Genomic DNA, 21217 nt, shown 5'->3' on the forward strand with positions numbered 1-21217 from the left:
CCAAGTAACTGCAAACCCATCCCTGGACCAAAATTGCAAAAATGTCGCATGTAGGGATGCACACTACTAGACTATTAGTTTGCCTTAACATTCATTGAGGTGAGTTCTGTAAGCTTTGATTATTTTCCATCGTCATGATATATTAAGCCTTTCCTTTTCTCATTCTCTGAAACCATGGTTGGTTCATTCCATTCATAACAAATTAATGGAAAAGAAGATACTGTCTCAAAACTAAATTGGCGATTTAAAATGGCAACATTTATTATTTATTCGGTTGATTTTGAAATTGTACTACTGCTGAGAGTACATGTATATTTAGAATTCAATTCAGTTACTAAAATGTTTTGAAACCACTGGAAAAATCATAATAATAGGATCATCATATTCGTATTATGTTGATAAAAAGTATGCCAATGAGTTCAATGATTGCGTCACAAATCGCGACAGAAATCGTTCTGAGTGAATGTGTGAGATGCATACAAAAAATCGGCAATTTAATTTGAATTCTCACGATTCTTTTTGACCAATCGCTGTGGAGATAACAGTGATGTGACTGTTTCTTCATTCTCCGCCTCGTCACGTCTCCTCATTGGAAGAGTTCCTGAGTGGATAACAGATATATACAACACTGTCGTGAACTCGACAATCTTTTTTTTTTTAATTTAATACAAGAACAAAGACTCTTTGAAATGGAATATACAATGATACAAAGTCCCAAATAGAAAATCATTAAACTGTTGGAAAAACAAATATTCCATGCAGTGACCAAGAAGATATTTAAAATCAACACTCTTTTCTTATTTATGAACTCGTAGAGCGATTTAAAGTGGGACAGCACATTGTTGGACAACAATAGTGTTACTTGTCTAAAGGGTCGACACTGGATGAAATAATTCACAAATACCATATCAGCATCTGATATTAACTAATGCATATAACTCGAGCATTGTTCTTATGGATAACTTTGATTTTATCATTTATCATAGGTAAGAATAGATAATTATTTCTTTGGGGAACGTGGATTTATTTCCTGTGAATGTTTATAATATTTTGTTTTCCTTTTATCTTATTTAATTTGTATATCAATCTCTTAAGCATGAAAACTGCTTTATTGCAGCAAAAAATTTCCATTTACCATGTCGACAATACCTCATTCCTAAAATCGTCATGGTTTTGACGTCTTCAGATTTTCCTGATCGGGAGACATCAATAACAAAATGAAATAAAATTCGTTCTCATATATATATATATATATATATATATATATATATATATATATATATATATATATATATATATATATATATATATATATATATATAAAATAACTTTATGTCCAGAGACTGAAGCTTTCTAAGGACATACTAAGATACCCCAAATGGGTATCATCTTTTTTCTTCCATTCTCCTTAAAATTTATATTTTCATCTCTTTATTGGGATTCAGTTTGAAACAAGGGTACCGCAAAGCGGAACAGCGCCTTGCAAAAGAGCATATTAATCCTGATAGGAGTTATTACTTGCTTAACTTTTGCCCCCCAACCCCCAACCCACACACACAAGCGTTACTATAGCCTCTCCAACTTCGTTGCGAGGGGATAATTTTATTTCATTTTATTATTTTTTTTTTCCAAGGGATACACAATTTTACTTTTATACGCATTTTCCTTGGAGAATATTTTTATAATTCTAAGTAAATAAAAATTGACACTAGGTTTTGAATATTAAGCATGTTGAGTTTTGATTTGGTCTATGTAATGAGGTATGTGGACCGCTGCTACAGTTTGATTTATTAATATCGGTGTAAATTTATTTGAGCAGTGATCATTATGAATCATTTTCTGAGTTATAACTGGATGTAAGTGCCATACTTTGCAGCTATTGTTTAACTACAACTTTTGACTTGCTGCAGTGAACAAAAACGTTAACGTTGATTTTCGAAATTCTGTCGATTACAGACAGAAAAATCAATTTGTGACCAGTGTGTTTATTAATTTTTCTAAGCTTCATTAATTTTTCTCAATTTAAACAATATGGCATAAAATACATATGAATGAATCAGAACTGAGACAACCCTTATTTCGCGACTTCACTGTAACACTGTACGTGGGTAAGCTACATGTTTGTAGCTAAATGTATAGTGATTGGACAAGAGCTGTTAAGAAGTAAATGTTTATATGCTTAATAAATACCGATGTGATAATCGTGGATACTTTCACTTTACGTAATTCAAGCTACGTAGCTAAATATGATGTTAACAAAAATTTTGAACCCGACTGTACACATACACTACTGTATGTTATATTTTATTATCCCCTCGTTCAGTTTTATTCACGTGATTGGAATATGAGAAGATCAGACAATAGATGAATAAATTAAAATCCAGGCAACATTCGATCCCGGTGTCACTTCCGTTTCGCACAGGACAAACTAACCCACACACACACACACACACACACACACACACAGTCCCCTCCATTTCTGTTACGCGGGGATAAACATGAGAAAATTGAAATCCCCCTGTTTGAAATATTCTTAGATTTTTCATGACTTAATTATTGATTTACATATTTGGAATAGAAAATTCAGTGTATTCACAGAAAAATTCCCACTTTTTTATGATTCTTGAAGTAATTTTCTTTACACTCTTACACGTGGAATAAGGATAACTTTACATAAAGGATAGCTTACTGATAAACATGTCTTATCACTACAAAGGCCAATACAAACTGCTTTACAAACTTTCACATTTTTTAGTATTTTCTGTGCTTAGAAGGTAACAAAAAATTAATTACAGTTTGATTTCCATTACATATAGAAACTGCATCCAAAAGTCGTAGAAGATATATTGAATTTGTTATAAATAGTAGTGACATAGAGCAGGGTTTTAATTTTATCTATACAGTAATATCTTAATTATTTTTGATCGATTTCCAATGTTTAATGAGCAAATAGAAAAGTGATATTGCAATTCAGTTACGTGATATATAGAGTGGGAATTTGCCGCCTGAATGAATCGCCGCATCTTGTTTTTATGATGCAGGATAAGATACGAAATTTGTGTGAAATGTGTATTATTCGTCCACCAAGGTTTAATCGTCCAATTACATGAAAGTCCCCCGACTTAAACATAACAACCAAAGAAGGCTGCATCAGTCCTTTTTAAGAGGATTTAAAGTTTATTTTTTTATCGTGTCGTTGTACTTAATTGCATTGAAGCTTTAAAAGATACAGCTAGGTATCCGACAATCGCGCAGTTAATTACCTCGTTCAATGTCTTTCAAGAAAATAGAAAGGGATGTTGGAGTGAATCTTTCAGCAGTACAGCCCGACTAAACAAATATAGCACAGCCATCGTCTAATGCACTTAAAAACATACAATTTAGCAAGTAAAATTTGAATTATTTTCCATGCAATTTGGAATGTAGATTAGTAAAAGTAGGTTTTTAAAGAACATAAACACAATCAAAAAATATTTTTAAAAAAACTTTGAGTTTCCTTAAAGAGACGTGTATTACACTTAATCTGGTAGACAAGTATACAATACCATACGATAAAACAAAAATGCCCTGTAGAAAAAAGGATTACCTACATCCATAATACACATTCATAATACATGGCAAATCTTGGTAACTGTTTGGAATCGAATACACAATTGAATTCTTTTAACCAATTGATAGAAGTCGTAAAACAAAATAAATTGACGGGTTGGTGTATCTGTTAAGAAAATAAATCATTTCAAAATCATATAATTATTAAAATAAATCACTTCAAAAACATAATTCTGTTCTGGAGAAAAGTGCCATCACTGCCAAAATCTAGTTTTCCGCAGGTACATTCTTATCAACGCGATTCTGAGGTAAATATTCTCTGATGAGTATTAATTTTGGTTTATAACCTTTAATAACACAATCTTGTATTAACCGAGATTCCGTACCGTAGAGAAGTACCAGCTTTAATTTTTGTATCTGTGTAAACACATTTTGTTATACAAAAAATGTTCAATGCAATAAATCAGGTATATGAGTATAATGTGAAAACATTAAAATCGCGCTCCCAGATCTAGCCAGCAATAATATCCATGAGTAAATACATTACAAGTCATCAGTGCACAAGGTCACCAAAGCCTTCAATCAAACAATCAATAAACCAGTCAAATAATCAGAATATAGCTAACCTGACAAGTTCAATTTGCAGTGGGTGTAGGTAGTCGCAAATATATATGTTATTAAAAGCTCAATCTATGTAAGGTTATATACATATTCATACGAAACACAATTTTTTCCGTATCAGTGGGTCTTCACTCCATATTTTTGCAAGTTTATTCCAAAGGATGCGAAAAATTGTTTTTTTTTTTCAATAAAAACATGGAGTAAAGACCCACTATACCTAAAAAAAAAACAAGATAGGCTTGTGAAACACTGATGCCCCGTATGGCAACTTATAGCGAAAGTTAAACTTTCTCAAATGCAAATCAAATATGTTGGTACATAAAGTAAGGTCTTGTCCCAAGGAATATAGCTATGAAACATAAAAGCCCTAGCAGCAACCATTGAAAAGATATGGAAAATATTAAAGTTTTTCAAAAGTAAGTCAAACATCAAGGTCAAATGGTCAAAATTAATGGTGCCCAAGGAAAGACCTTTTCACAAGAAATACACATGTGAAATATGAAAGCCCTAACACAAACCGTTCAAAAGAAATGGCCAAGGTTAAAGTTTTTCAAAAGTAGGTCAAACTCCAAGGTCAAGGTCGATGGGCTATAATTGTTGGTATCTAAAGGAAGGTCTTGTTACAAGGATTACACATGTGAAGAAAGAAAGCACTAGCATCAAATGTTCAAAAGTAATGGCCAAGGTTTAAGTTTCCCAAAAGAAGATCAAACTCCAAGGACAAGGACAATTGGCTATAATTGTTGGTATCTAAAGGAAGATCTTGTCATAAGGATTACACATGTGAAAAATGAAAGCCTTAGAACCAACTATTCAAAAGATACGGTCAAGGTTAAAGTTTTTCAAAAGTAGGTCAAACTCGTAGGTCAAGGTCAAAGGGTCAAACTTGTTGGTATCCAAAGAAAGGTCTTGTCTCAAGGATTACATATGTGAAGTATGAAAGTCCTAGCACCAATCGTTTAAAAGTTATGGCCAAGGTTAAAGTTTTTCAAAAGTAGGTCAAACTCCTAGGTCAAGGTCAAAGGGTCAAAGTTGTTGATCTCCAGAGGAAGGTCTTGTCACAAGAATTACACATGTGAAGTATGATAGCCGTAGCAACAACTGTTCAAAAGGTATGGCCCAGGTTAAAGTTGGGTGAAATTTTGCAAAACTGGATCAAACACCAAGGTCAAGGTCAAAAGGTAAAATATGATGGTTCCCAAAGAAAGGTCTTGTCACAAGGAGTACACATGTGAAATATGAAAGCTCTAACCAATCAAAAGTTATGAGCAATGTTAAAGTTTTTGCGGACAAACAGACAGACAGACAGACGGACAGACAGGGCAGAAACTATATACCCCCGAATCTTCGATACGGGGGTATAAAAAACAAGATGTGTTTGTGATGCCCCCCGTATGGCAACTTATAGCAAAGGTTATACTTTCTCAAATGCAAATCAAATATGTTGGTACCCAAAGTAAGGTCTTGTCTCGAGGAATATACGAGTGAAAAATATGAAAGCCCTAACAGCAACCATTGAATAGATTTGGAAAAGGTTAAAGTAATTCAAACATCAAGGTCAAGGTCACATGGTCAAAATTAATGTTGCCTAAGGAAAGGCCTTCTCGCAAGAAATATACAGGTGAAATATGAAAGCTGAAGCACCAATCGTTCAAAAGTTATGACCAAGGTTAAAGTGTTTCAAAAGTAGGACAAACTCCAAGGTCAAGGTCAATGGATTACAATTGTTGGTATCCAAAGGAAGGTCTTGTCACAAGGAAAAAACATGATAATTATGAAAGCCTAAGCAACAACTTTTCAAAAGTTGTGTCCAAGGTAAAGTTTTCGAAAAGTAGGTCAAAGTCCAAGATCAAGGTCAAAGGGTCAAAGTTGTTGGTATCCAAAGAAAGGTCTTGTCACAAGGATTACATACGTGAAGTATGAAAGCCCTAGCATCAGCCATTCAAAAGTTATGGCCAAGATAAAAGTTTTTCAAAAGTAGGTCAAACTCCAAGACCTTGACCTTGGAGTTTGGGTCCAAGTTGTTGGAATCCAAAGGATGGTCTTGTCACAAGGATTACATATGTGAAATATGAAAGCCCTAGCACCAGCCGTTCAAAAGTTATGGTTAATGTTTAAATTTTACAAAAAGTAGGTCAAACTCCAAGGTCAAGGGGTCAAAGTTGTTGGTATCCAAAGAAAGGTCTTGTCACAAGGATTACATATGTGAATTATGAAAGCCTTAGCACCAACCGTTCAAAAGTTATGGCCAATGTTAAAGATTTTCAAAAGTAGGTCAAACTCCAAGGTCAAAAGGTCAAATATGGTGATACCAGAAGAAAGGTCTTGTCACAAGAAATACACATGTGATGTATGAAAGCCCTAGTACCAATTGTTCAGAAATTATGGCCAAAGTTAAAGTTGGGAAAAATTTTGCAAAACTGGGTCAAACTCCAAGGTCAAATGTGGTGGTACCCAAAGAAAGGTCTTGTCACAAGGAATACACATGTGATGTATGAAAGCCCTAGTACCAATTGTTCAAAAGTTATGGCCAAGGTTAAAGTTGGGAAAAAATTTGCAAAACTGGGTCAAACTCCAAGGTCAAGGTCAAAAGGTCAAATATGGTGGTACCCAAAGAAAGGTCTTGTCACAAGGAATGCACATGTGAAATATGAAAGCCATAGCTCCAACCAATCAAAAGTTATGGGCAATGTTAAAGTTTTTGCGGACAAACAGAAAAACCAGACAGACAGACGGACGGACAGGGCAAAAACTATATACCCCCGAATCTTCGATACGGGGGCATAAAAATAAATAAATGCCAGTAATTGTTAAAAATTGTAAATGGTGGTTAACGTGTTAGCCTCAAAGAAAAATAATACAGTAACTGTGGTGCTGTTAACTTAGTACAAAAATTGTTGCAAGTATGATCGAAACCCTACCCACCTTACGAAATTGAATCAGGGAACACCACAAACCCTTTTAAGAAAGTGGGTTTTTTTTAGATTGCCAGATTTAGAGGGGATGTTTTCTTGATTTTCCATTTTTCAGCTATCATTTTTTGACACCCCTCCCCCTTCTTAGAAAAAGCGATTCTTCGTGCCCGAGCAGTATCATCATTTATTAAATAGAAATAAAAAGACGAAGCAGCCCTGATTTGTTAATAAAAGCGGTGGGAGAAGCATCCGTTTAAAAATTCTTTTATTAGTTACACATTTTTATGATATACAGAAACAAATTAATGACTTATCTTGTAGTAGAGAATTCTTGTATTACAGTTTATCATGTGAATATCTGAAGTCTCATTTATGAAATCAGATTAGGAATCAACTCAGTCAGATTATGTTGTGTGACTGAAATTCTTAGGATAGAGAAACACAAGTAATATCACGCTGTTAAAGCCGACAACACGAGGAGTCCGGATATACCATGTTTGTAGTTACTCGTTCCTGGATTTTTAAATCGGAAAAAAGCACTAGGCTAATTTATATTTTTTGCCAACAAAGAATTTAGGATAGCATGACCCGCTAGCAGGAAATTACCTTGAGTTTAGACGTCATGATAATGACATTTTACATGATATGCAAGGCTTCATTTCTTTTTATGTTAGCAATTTAGTCCATCTTAAAAGAATTTAATGGATTTTCAACCATACAAATCTTCTGTCTTCGGTTTTGAGAAGTGTTTTGCACTCTTTGAAGTGATTGAACCAGTTCTCGCCATTTTGAATAAGTGGATAAAAGATATATAACATGAAGAAATGAATGTCGTTGTTTTGGCCTATGCTAAATGTCATGCTCTATCCATTTCTCTCTCTCTTTTAGATAGATAGATATATATATATATATATATATATATATATATATATATATATATATATATATATATATATATATATATATATATATATATATATATATATATATATATATATATATATATATATTCTTTTTTTCAGAAGTGGCTACTCAGAGTACGGCTAATCAGCAGGCGTTACACACGCACCTCTTTACGTCGTACGATCCCGGGGAGAAGCCTTACTGCGGAGGGGCAGTCAATGTCACCTTAGACGTGGCTCTACGTCAAGTCATCGATCTGGTAAATATTTTGCAATGGGTTCTTTTTTTGTTTAATTGCTGAAAATGAAACAAGTTAATATGACATGTTTTTAATTACTTTATATAACGATAAAAGATGAAAGAGATTTTGAGTAGCTTGTATACCTCCCTATGATATTGCTTTGAGGACCTACAAACAGCAAGTCCTGTCAATATCTTAAACAACAGTTTGTTTTTAGAAATTAGTGTCAACTGTAATTAATCAGTTGAGAGCATTTCTTTAATGCATAGGTAATTGAATACTGCCAATATGTTTAATGATATTTTTATTTAAAGAAAATCTATAATTTGTAATTACTTTCTTGACTACATCTAGGTATTCTTTTAAACTTATCAAACAAGCTGAAATGTACTTTTAAAATCGTGCAACACAGAGTTCATACCATTGTTCCTACAGAACAAGACAAAGACCCATGTTTTCACCCATATTGATCTTTAATTGCCTTTCACAATATCTCCTCGTGTTATGAACGTTTATCCAAGTAATATATATATATATATATATATATATATATATATATATATATATATATATATATATATATATATATATATATATATATATATATATATATATATATATATATATATCATGAAGCATGAGAAAGAGGAGGGGGGGGGGGGGTTACCAACTTACTTATCCAAAATGTTCTTCCTTTTTCGAATACGCTTACATTAGATACACAGGCATATAGGCATATATTACAATTTTAGTCATACACTGTACCTGATAATCACTTTACACATACATAATAATACAGCGTACTAAATACTCAGAAACATTCCAATGTATGAACAAAAAAAACTGAATTACAGTTTAATATAAATACACGTGTTTATAGATTTCTAACCTATGCACAAATGCGCTCCTATGGTTCCACAGGGCACATAAAATATTAGCACAGGTCTGTATTGATAAAGTCAGTGGACGAATTATCAATTAACAAACACTGTAATTTTCATCTCTAAAATATACGCTGCCCCCCCCCCCCCAAAGTATAATGCTTAAAACTAGAACTTGGGAACACAGAAGGAGCAAAATTTTTTAAAGAATTGGTGAAATGCATTCTTTATGTATGAGTACAAACATTCTTTGTTCATGTGTACTGTCGACATCATGCTTAGACAACTTATGTTTTCTTGAATGCAATAAAATTGTAATTATCAGACCGATGCAATAAATTACAAGATTGGTTAATATATAATATCAATTTTGAATTTCTTCTTGTGTATATAATTCTTTACTTGTATGCCCTGAGGGACCCCAAATTGGGATCAATAAATCTTATCTTATAATAAATGTTTTGTTTTTTGTAGGATGAGCCCCAGCAGATTTTGAAAATCAATGTTTGGGTAAGACTGGTGGGTATCATTTTTACTTTATCTATGTTTTGTGATGTCTGTAAACATTAATAATAATAACTGTAATACAGTATATACATGTATTCATCTAAACATTGATTTCTTATATGTTTGTCGCTGTAAACATTGATATATTGAATATACATATATATGTGTTTTATCTGTAGACACGCAATTAATGTATAACATATATTCTTTTCTTTATGTCTGTAAACAATGATACCTTTGTCTGTAAACATTGAGGCATGTAAAATATATTTACAATGTTTGGGTTGGTACGTGTTGTAGACATATCTTAGCAACAGTAAACACTGGGTATCCAGTAAGAAACGACTGTTTGGAAATAGAAGTAACTCGTACATATATTTGGTATTTTTGGATACGATCAAAGAAGTCACGTGAATGCATTTTATTTCTGTTGAACACCAGTAACCACAGAAATTGGCAAAAGGTCTCTCAGCATGCTTGTGCTTTTGCTATTCAAAAGATAAAGGTCCAAGGTTAAGATCACAAGTTAAATACTAGTAATTTTAGCGATATTCCAAGCTAAATCATAAAAGATATGTAAACAAGAGGCCTGAGTGTCCCTGCTGTTTCATCATCAGATTTTTTGTAAAAATTTGATCACATATTGTGGCCTCAACCTATCACTGGGGGTTCTGATTTTTAACTTGATTCTACACAACCTTGGTATGCTTCCATATAAATATGAATTATTTGGTTTAGATGGACATCATGGCTTTGATGTTCTTGAGAAGTTGAAATTAAAAGAAAATTCTATGATTATATTCCTATCTAAAACTTTGATCATCCACTGTGGCCCATATCCTACGCCTGGGGGTCATGATTTGAACAAACTGGAATCCACACTACCTGAGTGTGCTTTCATATAAATATAACTAATAAGGCTTTGCTGTTAGAAAATGAAGATTTTCAAAGATTTTTCTATATATTCCTATGAAAAAATTGATTGTCAATTGTAGCCCAACTGGTCATGACTTGAACAATTTTGAATCTACACTACCAGGGGATGCTTTGATATAAATATGGCGAATTGCTATTCTTGAGAAGATTTTTAAAGATTTTACCTATATATTCCTGTGTAAAACTTTGATCGCCCATTATGGCCCCATCCTACCCCCAGGGGTCATGATTTGAACAAATTTGAATCTACACTATGTAATGAAGCTTTTATATAAGTTTCATCTTTTCTGGCCTAGTGGTTCTTGCGAGGGATTTTAAAGGATGTCATTAATTTTTTTGCTAATTCTTAATTATCTCCCCTTAAAAGAGGACTTTACTTAAAGATGCCTTGTGGCAATTTGGTTGAAATTGGCCCAATGGTTCTTGAGAAGAAGTCGAAAATGTGAAAAGTTTACAGACGACGGACGACAGACGGACGTCGGATACTCTTTCACCAGAAAAGCTCAATTGAGCCTTCGGCTCAGGTGAGCTAAAATTCAGATCTGGTGTTATCAAAAAGATAAGCAAAGGCCACTAAAGAGGATTATTCATTTTTCCGTGCCAAATGTTGCGTTCATGTGGTTGGTAACCAAACGACATCAAACAAGAGGCCCATGGGCCACAACGCTCACACCAGTCAATATAAACCTGCTGTAAACGTTCTTAATCAACAGATTTCTTCTCAGACATATTCATATGTAAAGCTTTGATCACCTGTTCTAGCCACACCCTATCCCCAGGCGTCATGTTTTGAGCGAAATTGAATCTAAACTATCTGAGGATGCTTCCATATTCATATGACTAATCATGGCTTTGCTGTTTTTTGAAAACAAAATTTTAATGATGTCTGCCACCCTACCCGGGGTGGGGTGGGTCATGATTTGAACAAACTTGAATCTACAATACTTGTGGATGCTTCCAAATCAATATGATTAATCGTGGCTTTGTTGTTCTTGAGAAGATTTTTTAAAAGATTTTTTACCTATATGTTCCAATGTAAAACTCTGATTCTCCATTGTGGCTCCACCCTACCCCTGGGGGTCATGATTTGAACAAACTTGAATCTACACTACCTGAGGATGCCATATGAATATGACTAATCGTGGCTTTATTGTTCCTGAAAAGAGGATTTTTAAATGTATTTTCCTATATCTTCCTATGTAAAACTTTGATCCCCCATTGTGGCTCAACCTACTCCCGGGGTCATGATTTGAAACGTGAATCTACACTATCTGAAGGTGCCTCCATATCAATATGACTAATCATTGCTTTGTATCTACACTATGTAATGAAGGTTTCACCTAAGTTTCAACTTTTCTTAGGAAGAAGATTTTTAAAAGATGACACCAAATTTTCACCAATTCTTAATTATCTCCCCTTGAAGGAGGGTGTGGCCCTTCATTTGAACAAACTTGAATACAATTCACCCAAGGATGCTCTTTGGCAAGTTTGGTCAAAATTGGCCCAGTGGTTCTTGAGAAGAAGTCGGACAGACAGACAGACGCCAGAAAAATTGTAATCAGAAAAGCTAAAAAAAAAAGATATTGTGACAAACAGAAGATAGCCCTTGTAACTCAATAATAAAGGATTTTGACAAGGATACATTTACTTCACACCAAAGGCATAGGGCAATTTATTTCCAAGTATAGGTCACGAGGTGAATGTGATATTTTATTTAAAAAAAAATGGCAAGCAATAAACACTTGACAGTTAATGATCTGAAGGATAAAGCGGATATTGATAGTACAAAGTATTTTTTTTTAATTGGTCAAATTCAAGGTCAGACCATTACCCCTAACATTAATATTAAGTCCCTAACTGTATCAATTAAAACGATATAGGGTGTTATAAACGGACAATCAAACAGTATTTCCTATTCTTTCATTAAGATTTATCTAATTAGACTGGAAAATTGTTTGCATTTGTTGCATTTATTTACTTTAGTTATTAACCTATCTGATCACTTCACCATTTTCCTTGTCTTTTTTATATGGCGTAGAAATGGCAGGATTGTCGCTTAACGTGGACCCCCTCCAGTTACGGGAACATTGGGAATTTCATCGTCCCTTACAAATACATATGGATACCAGATCTTACATTATACGACAGGTAGGTTAAATTTTAAACATCATTGAAAAGTGTTTTTCCGGCTTAATATGATTTTCTCTGAATCCTCGGTCTTTCAATACTAAATGAAATGGTTGTCTTTTGTATGCTACATCTAAAGGACGGGGTGAGCATCATTTACAAACACACAAAACAAAATTTAGAAATACAAAACACACACACACACACACACACACACACACACACACACATAAATTTGCTTCTAGCTTTGACTCTCCAAAACTCAACGCAGTCATTATTTAATCAGAAAATTCAATCTATTTAAGGGGCCATATTAAATGATATTATATATTCTTTGTTTGCAACCATATGTTATATAGATATTTTTCGATATTGCTATTGAATGTATTATAACGGAAATTAAACTGTGTTTCTGGGTGATATTGAGACTTTCTTCGTTGAAGACCTCCACCTTCTTGGAGGAATGGGTATATACTAGTGGCGGATTCGTGATTTTAAAAAGGGGGGCTCAACCAGTTAGGTTCGGGGGTGGGGGCCCAGGGGACGAAGCCTCCGGAAGCTCTCAGGTTTTAGGAGTTTTATTGAACAGTTTTTAATTTTTTTAGCAATATTTTATGTATAATTAATGCAATATCCCATACCAAAAAAAATATTATGATTATGAATATTTTTGTGACGAAAAAAAGGGGGGGTTACTGTCTCTTTGAATACTTAAGTTTGAATTCATTCCTGTGATGGGTTCATGAGAACTGATGGCCGTGAAACGATTTCGGTTTCTTATTGCCCAGTCACTTTGACCTTTGAGTTGCGAGATCGAGTCTAGATTATGCCACGCCTTTGTGTCATGTGCAGCAACATATTACATATACAGCAACATATATTAAATATATTTTCCGAAAAGAAAAGAAAGACAAGAAATACACAAGACAAAAAAAAACAATTATGTTTCTTTTGTTAAAAAGTATGTAGGTATATAGCTTTCTGTAAGGTAAGCTAAAATTAACATTGGAAGAAAGCTCCTGAGAGGCCAAATGAGAAAGTGTAACACAAATAATACCTTTGTGACTTAAATTCATTATACATATTACAAAGTTAAAGGAATTTAATAATGCAGGCACTCTGTAGATTTAGGGATTGTTTAAATATATCACATTTAGTGTCAGTGTAGATTCGTAACTCACACAAACAGTGTGAGTACGATAAAATCTGGCAACCACTGTGTGCTTAAAAATCTCAGGGGTTTCACAGTTCTAAGCTACAAGATTGCTACATTAAGGTATCATGCAGAGCGATCGCCAAACAATCCAATCACGAGACTTTTCAGCATGCACAAATTGTTGAATGTGACCACTTTGTTCGACACCAGAGATCACCATCCACAAGAGACCAATCAGAAGTTAAAGTATTATATACAATCCTGTCGGGGATTACATTTCTATATACTACATGTAGTATGCAGTTCGTAGTCGCGACGCGTCTGCGATCGATTGACCAATAATGAAGAAGCATTGATATGTTGCTTCAAAGGGACTGATTCTCGGACACCTACTACAAGTTTATCCCGATGTGCAGCAATCAGGTTTTAATAATGCAATTTGCTGCCTTCGATCGCTATGTCATTTATTGTACAATGTGTAAATTCACAGCGTAATAACTGTTACTGCTTCATTTTCACCTATTCATTATGGACACCGCCTATTCTAGTATGCATTATATCTTAATCAATGGTCGATCGAGTCCTTTTCTTTTAATATTTAAACAATATTTCCTAAACAAGTTACTGTCATTGACAATTTTCCGTGCAAATAATGTATACAAATTCACAGATTCAAAAGATTCAATCACTGATAAAAAAAAAAAGGTTGCCAAAAGGTTACATCGCATTGTGTGTGTCATTATTAAACAGTTATTGACTGGGTATGAGGGCAACATATGATTTGTTGGACCTGAAGGTGAAAATTTGCCCGAGGCCGCAGGCCAAGGCCAATATTTTCACCTAGGTCCAACAAATCATAATTATGTTGCCCGAATCCCAGTTTACATATAACTGTTTTGTTATACCCTTTTAAATATCTTTCTATACATTTATTACTAAAAAAAAGTCCAACAAAAGAAATGATTATTGCATCGGTCTAGCAGTTTCATTGTTGACCGGCCTGTCAGTCCAACATAAGAATTGTTAGACCGCAATGTCACTGCTACGTCACAAGTAATTAATCGTCGTTCAATATCGGCGACACGGAAATAACCGAAGTTTATATCTGCTAGAGTTGTCGTTTTTTATATGAAAGAGTATGTTTTGTGGTAAATAATTTTTGTGATATCATTATTTTATTTTTAATTTTTCATTCTCTCCTATTTTATTTTTATTGATCAAGCCAAAATATTCCAAAGAAAGTAATTGATTATACATTGATTAAATCTGTTCAAATGTTTTCATTTCAATTGTTGTATCTGAAGTGAAGGGTATAACAAAACGTTTTATTTAGGAACTCATGTCTTCTGCACTTTACATTGAGAAAGTTGGACACCTTCCTGGCAGAGGATCAGAGGACGAACAACGTAACCCGAAAGTGTCCAACATTCTCCAGCGGCAACACAATGAGACGATTGTTTGTTAATCAAAGATTTTATTGTTATTTCAGTGTTTCAGGTGAATTTGTTGGTCTTAAGGAATACCGCCCAAACATTTATCCAGACGGCACGGTGTACTATAATTTCCCTTCTGTACTCGAAAGCATTTGCACCGTTGACGTCGAGAAATTCCCTTACGACGAGCAAACCTGCAAGTTGCTATTTGGATCCTGGGCGTATCATGGATATGATCTAGACTTGCAGGTAAATTATGTATCAAATTTCAAAAGTAATACATTTTGGTTGTCACCCCTAGTTTGCTTCATTTGCTTTTTTTTTTACTTAAACTGCAATGTAAACAAATGTATTTTTTTTTTTTAGAATAAAAATCCACAAGGTGACTTGTCATCTGCCGTCAGTAACGTGGAATGGACCTACGTCTCTATGAAGGCAGAGAGACACGTGCTGTACTACGGTTGTTGTCCGGAGCCGTATCCTGACGTCACATACTATCTGAAACTTAAGAGGAAACCCCAATTTTACCTAATCAATTTGATTATCCCCTCCATGTTAATTACAGTTATGGCTGCTTTAGGTTATTATCTTCCTGTGGAGTCTGGAGAAAAAGTTTCCCTTCAGATCACCGTCATGTTGTCCCTTGCCGTCTTCCAGCTTCTCGTGGCTGACAAACTTCCGCCATCAGCAGATGCTACGCCAGTCATTGGTAAGATGTTAAGTACTATCAATATTATATCTACATCGCCATCATCTGACGTACTTATGTCATAAAGCTTGTAAAGATAGGGGGACTTCAGCCATCAGAGACACGATTCCAGTAGCTGGTACGACGTCAAGCGAGCAGCAAAAAATCATCTTTCAATTCTATGAATGGATTTAACTTTCAGAAACATTTTTTCCTATATTGAGAACATTCTCTTTCAAACAACTCACCTAGGTCTAATAAGGATCGATTTTGCATAAAGATGTGGGTGCCCTATAGTAATGGTATTCAACAAGTTTGTCTCTATTATTATTCTTTTCACCATAGACTTCATACTAGTATTTACTGTAAAGATGTATGATGATAAGAAGTCTCCTACAATTTTTTGGTCACTTTATAGAAATTCATGGTCAAAAGTCTTCCACATTTATTTGACACAATAACTTATTGATTTAATTTCATACAGACTTCAAAACTAACAACATAGGCGAAGAAGGGGTTCCATTTAAAAAATGGAGATCGTTGATAAACTTCTGGGCGATTTGAAACTTTTCCATTCCTTTTGCGATCTCTGAAAGCCCCGAAAAGTCCGTCTCTATATATGTTACAGGGAAATCATAAAGCTCTTGTTGTGCGATGAAATATTGGAGATATTGCCACATTTCGATCATGACAATCTGTTGAGATCACAGAGTGATCTATGCTCAATGTGCACACAGAAAGATGTCTCACAGAAGGATTGTTACTCTCTGTGACGACCTCTGGGACTTTGCTGAGTGGTTGCTTGGTGACCAGTTGACATCATTGAGAGATCTACGGATCTTACAAAGAGATCAGGCCCCAAGACCATAAACTGAGAACAGACTTAAGTCAAAAATTTAATTTTCAATGGAATTGCTTAAAAATTCGCAATTTTATATAACATTTTAAATTCCAACATATGATGAAAATTTTGTCACATTGTCAAAATTATTCATTAAGTTATATTGGTTTGAAATTCTGACTTAAGTCTGTTCTCAGTTTATGGTCTTGGAGCCAGGTGCTACTAAGAGAGATCTCTGTAAGACTTAAAGACACCACCGAGAGAACCTCAAGTTTTCAAAACATTTTGCGTTCTTTGAAAGACCTTTGAGAGATCATTGAGAGTTACAGGAGATCGTTGAATGTTCTTTGAGAGAATGATTACCTTTGCGATCAGTGAGAGACTGTTTTAGATAGAGAAAGAGACTTTGAAAAAACCATGGAGACTGTGGAAACCTATAGGAGGAGATCGATCTGAGAGAACATGGCACTAAGTGGAAGAGCGTGGGAAGATCGTTGAGAGATCTGGCCAATTTTGCAGCGCTCAGAAATCTCCTTTGTGTAAATGGGGCTTAGAAAGATACCATGGATTTGGGGCCAAAGGTCAAGGTCATTTTGTGACTTACAGACTTCATATTTATATAAGCCAACGAAAGCATTTGAAAAGACACCCCTAGATTTTAGAATCACGAGTTCAAAGATCGAGGTCGATAATTTAAATGACCTATGGGCATAAATAACGTGGATATTTACTGAATAGATATAAGAATGTTTAGAAATGGAATAAAGGTGAAGGTCAAATAGTCAACGCTATTAATATGGCTTTTAAAAATTTATATAAGATGAAATGCCCTCCGCTCTAAATTTCAACCCCCCCCCCCCACATTGATTTTCATCAACAACAATAGCATTTTATTCATATGGAGACTAGTATGAAATATGAAACTGTGCTGACTTTTTCAGAAATGATTTTAATGTCTAACCATAATAGGAAGAAAAGACAGCGAATAGAAAGAGCAAGAATTTTTTATCACATAAAATAAAAAATAAAAGGTGTATGTGAAAATAATATTTAGTGCCACATATACATGTTCAGATGGTTGTTCCACCTTTTTCAGTTCATTGACTCTTGTATTTTTGAAACTAAACAGAGAATTCTCACTACATAGAAAAAGCAATCAAGAGTCAACGTCAGAATAACTTATTTTCACACACTAACACACATAAATGGAGTATATTTCAACATATAGTGTTCTTATTGAGTACTCAATTAAAAGGCCTTTAATTTCTGCGGCCAGCAGCAGGAAAGTGAGGTCAAAAGTTTAAGATTATTGAAATCAGTACATCGCAGATGTCCGTGCTCTGTCTCACCCTCAGGTAAAGTTTAACTGGTAAAGACTGTCTGAAAATAAAAATCTTCCATTTTCTATTACAGCAACTTACTTCAACTTTTCCTTATTCTTGGTGGGCCTTGCTTGTCTCATGGCAGTGGTTGTCTTGGCAATCCATTACCAAGGAAACAGACGAATGCCAGACTGGTTATACAAGTATGGTTTGATTAAATTATCTTGCATCACCTTTGTTCATGTAGAACGCAACGCACCAGTCAAGGAGGAGGTAAGTCAGATTAAGAAATTAGTAGCTTTGCTTCAAGTTTTGGAGTCAAAGAATACTTAATACGGTCAGTTACATGTGGGGATAAAGAGTGGACACTTTAAGAAAAAAAAATGTTTATTTCAAATAATTCTTGAGGGATATTTCGCCTGTGAAGAAAATTTTTCTCTTTAAAGATATTAACTACATATAATTCCATCTTTTTTGGTAGATATATGGGGTGTTCTGTTAAATCGATTACCTTCATGTAAATACATAACTTTAGAATATCGGTAATATTTATTGTTCCTTTTTCACCGTAGAAACAGAATACAGTTAAAACCATTATGGTCAAGGGTTCAGTACACAAAGTTCGCCCAGAGCAAAAGAAAACTAAAGGATCCCTACATTTAATGGAATATGATCAGCCTGTGGTGGTTGAAGAAAAGGAACCTGTATCAGAAAAAGATCCGGAGGACACGGCACCAAAAAGAGTGCACCAGGAGGACTGGAAGAAGTTCGCGTGTGTTGTGGACAGACTGTCCTTCTACATGTTTGTAATCATAGGGGCCATAGGCACTGGAATCGTATTCTCTAAGTTTGGAATGTGATTTTTGTTATGTTTGTTTAGATACACCTTAAATAAAAGCTTCCAACTGAAAATTATATTTTCAATGTCTGAGGAGATGTACACATTTCAGCAGTTTACTTGCATACATGTAAAACATAGATTAATGACGGATGCATCTCAACAGCATTGAGTGATTCATGAACTGTCACCTGTTACCATAACGCGGTTGAGGTACCAGTCTGTCTGTTGATCCAGGTTTTCACAACACCAAAAAAAAATTCAAAATCTGGGATGCGTTCAAGATTGTATCAGATAGGTAGCGTCTACGTAGAGATACAATTTTGAACGAGTTAGCCTAGTTTAACCTAATGTTAATCTGTCCCAACGAGAAAAAGCAACAAATCCCAAGAGAAGGCTGAGATACACTGACAGTCAATGAGCTCTAATAGCAGTGCATGACCTTTATAGAGAAAGCTTAAGAGCTACACATAATACATTTTTTTGTACATCCACAGCCATGAGTTTCATCACAGCACACAATGGCAATCCCTGTTGTGAATATATCATAACAGTACTCATCCCAACAAAGTTTTTATGAATTTTATTTACCAAATTTATAAATTGTAAGCTTGTTGAGATTCATAACAATTAATTGTGAGATTCATTTAATAAATGAACACATGCTTTCTTCAAAAGTGCTTAAAAATACACAATAATTGCAGATTTTAAATATTGCAAAATAAAAGAACACATACAATGATACAGATGTATTTTAACAGTGAAATCTTTACATTGAAAAAAAAAAATATCTAAAAAAAAAATATATATTTAACATGATCTAGAACTTTACCAAAGAGGTGAACGTGTCTGAGAATAATAGCACATGGTACACATGTATCAAATATAAACCATTATTATGCATTTGAACAATAATATGTTTGAAATTCCTTAAAAAATAAATGTCATTCTTTACAAAATTATGGAATGTATGAAACTTGAATCAGATAACAATCTCAAGCAATATAAATCATTGCATAATCAATTCTCCATGAACTTAAAAATCTCACACTTGCTGTAGCAGATCATTTATAAAGGTTGAAAAAATCTGGTTTATATATCTTTAAGATCTGTATCGATCAAATTAAATATTTAAGACATAAGTCAAAATCTTATTTGTTCCCCCTTGCAAAACTATTTAGAGCTAAGGGTGGGTATAGAATTTTTGTTTGTTCCCCTTGGCTATTTAGAGCTTGGGTGGGTTTAGAATTTTTTGCTTATCAAAATGACAGTATATTAAAGATTTGATCTAAAGTTTAGTAGATGAACAAAAAGTTATTGTGTTCAGAGAAACAGCTGCAATAAAAATTATACTGGACAATCCTTTTCTTGGGGAAGGGAACAAATTTTCAATTTTAGACACCATCTGTATTGTATTTTAAAGCTGTGTCAAATTTACTAAATCGAAATGACAGGTATTTTTTATGCTTGTATTTTATAATCATCAAAAAATTTTTAAGATCATACCAACTTAACACTGTTAATGGTAATTTTTTTAAATGTAGCGGTAGGTAACATTAGAGATGTCATGTGACCCTAAAGCAAGATTAATATTTGGCTTTTTAAGTGCAGAGTTTCTGTATACATGCTTACAAATAAATTATTACAAATGTAACATTTTTCTAAGATCAGACAACAAGAGGCCAATGGCCACAATGCTCACCTGAATAACTTTGGCCCCACTGTTTTTATCAGTTCCCCTTTGTAATACTTATTTTGGCCCCACCCTACCCCCTGGGTCATAATTTGAACGATTTAGAATCTACACTACCTCAGAAAGCTTCAATATAAATTACACCTTTTCAGCGGTGACTGGAAAGAAGATTTATAAAGATTTTTCCTATATATTTGAATGTTAAACTTTGATTTCCTATTGTGGCCCCACCCTAGCCCTGGGGGCCATGATTTGAACAATTTAGAATCTTCACTACCCCAGAAAGCTTCTAACTAGGTTTCAGCTTTTCTGGCCCAGCAACTCATGAAAAGAAGATTATTAAAGGTTTATCCTATATACTTTTTTTGTATTCAATGTAAAATTTTGATTCCCTATTGTGGCCCCATCCTACCCCTGGGGGGCATGATTTAGATAATTTAGAATGTACACTACCCCAGAAAGCTTCCACCCAAGTTTCAGCTTTTCTGGTCCAGCAATGAGAAGAAGATTTTTTTTAAAGATTTTCCTATATATTTCAATGTTAATCTTTGATTCCCTATTGTGGC

General features: G+C 34.2%; 1 protein-coding gene across 1 annotated transcript; it reads left to right on the forward strand.

Moving 5' to 3' along the window:
- Nucleotides 1-722: 722 nt before the first annotated feature.
- On the forward strand, nucleotides 723-19020 carry LOC133181680 (neuronal acetylcholine receptor subunit alpha-10-like). Its single transcript, XM_061316238.1, has 8 exons — nucleotides 723-986; nucleotides 8108-8247; nucleotides 9585-9629; nucleotides 12592-12701; nucleotides 15326-15518; nucleotides 15636-15978; nucleotides 18212-18393; nucleotides 18693-19020. Exons 1-8 carry the CDS (start codon nucleotides 929-931, stop codon nucleotides 18978-18980), a joined length of 1359 nt encoding a protein of 452 aa, XP_061172222.1. The 5' UTR covers nucleotides 723-928; the 3' UTR covers nucleotides 18981-19020.
- Nucleotides 19021-21217: the final 2197 nt, after the last annotated feature.

The sequence above is a fragment of the Saccostrea echinata genome, unplaced genomic scaffold (assembly GCF_033153115.1).
Source record: "Saccostrea echinata isolate AGI-Se365-2 ecotype Australia unplaced genomic scaffold, CSIRO_AGI_Sech_v1 ptg000009l, whole genome shotgun sequence".
In the NCBI taxonomy this organism is placed as follows: domain Eukaryota; kingdom Metazoa; phylum Mollusca; class Bivalvia; order Ostreida; family Ostreidae; genus Saccostrea; species Saccostrea echinata.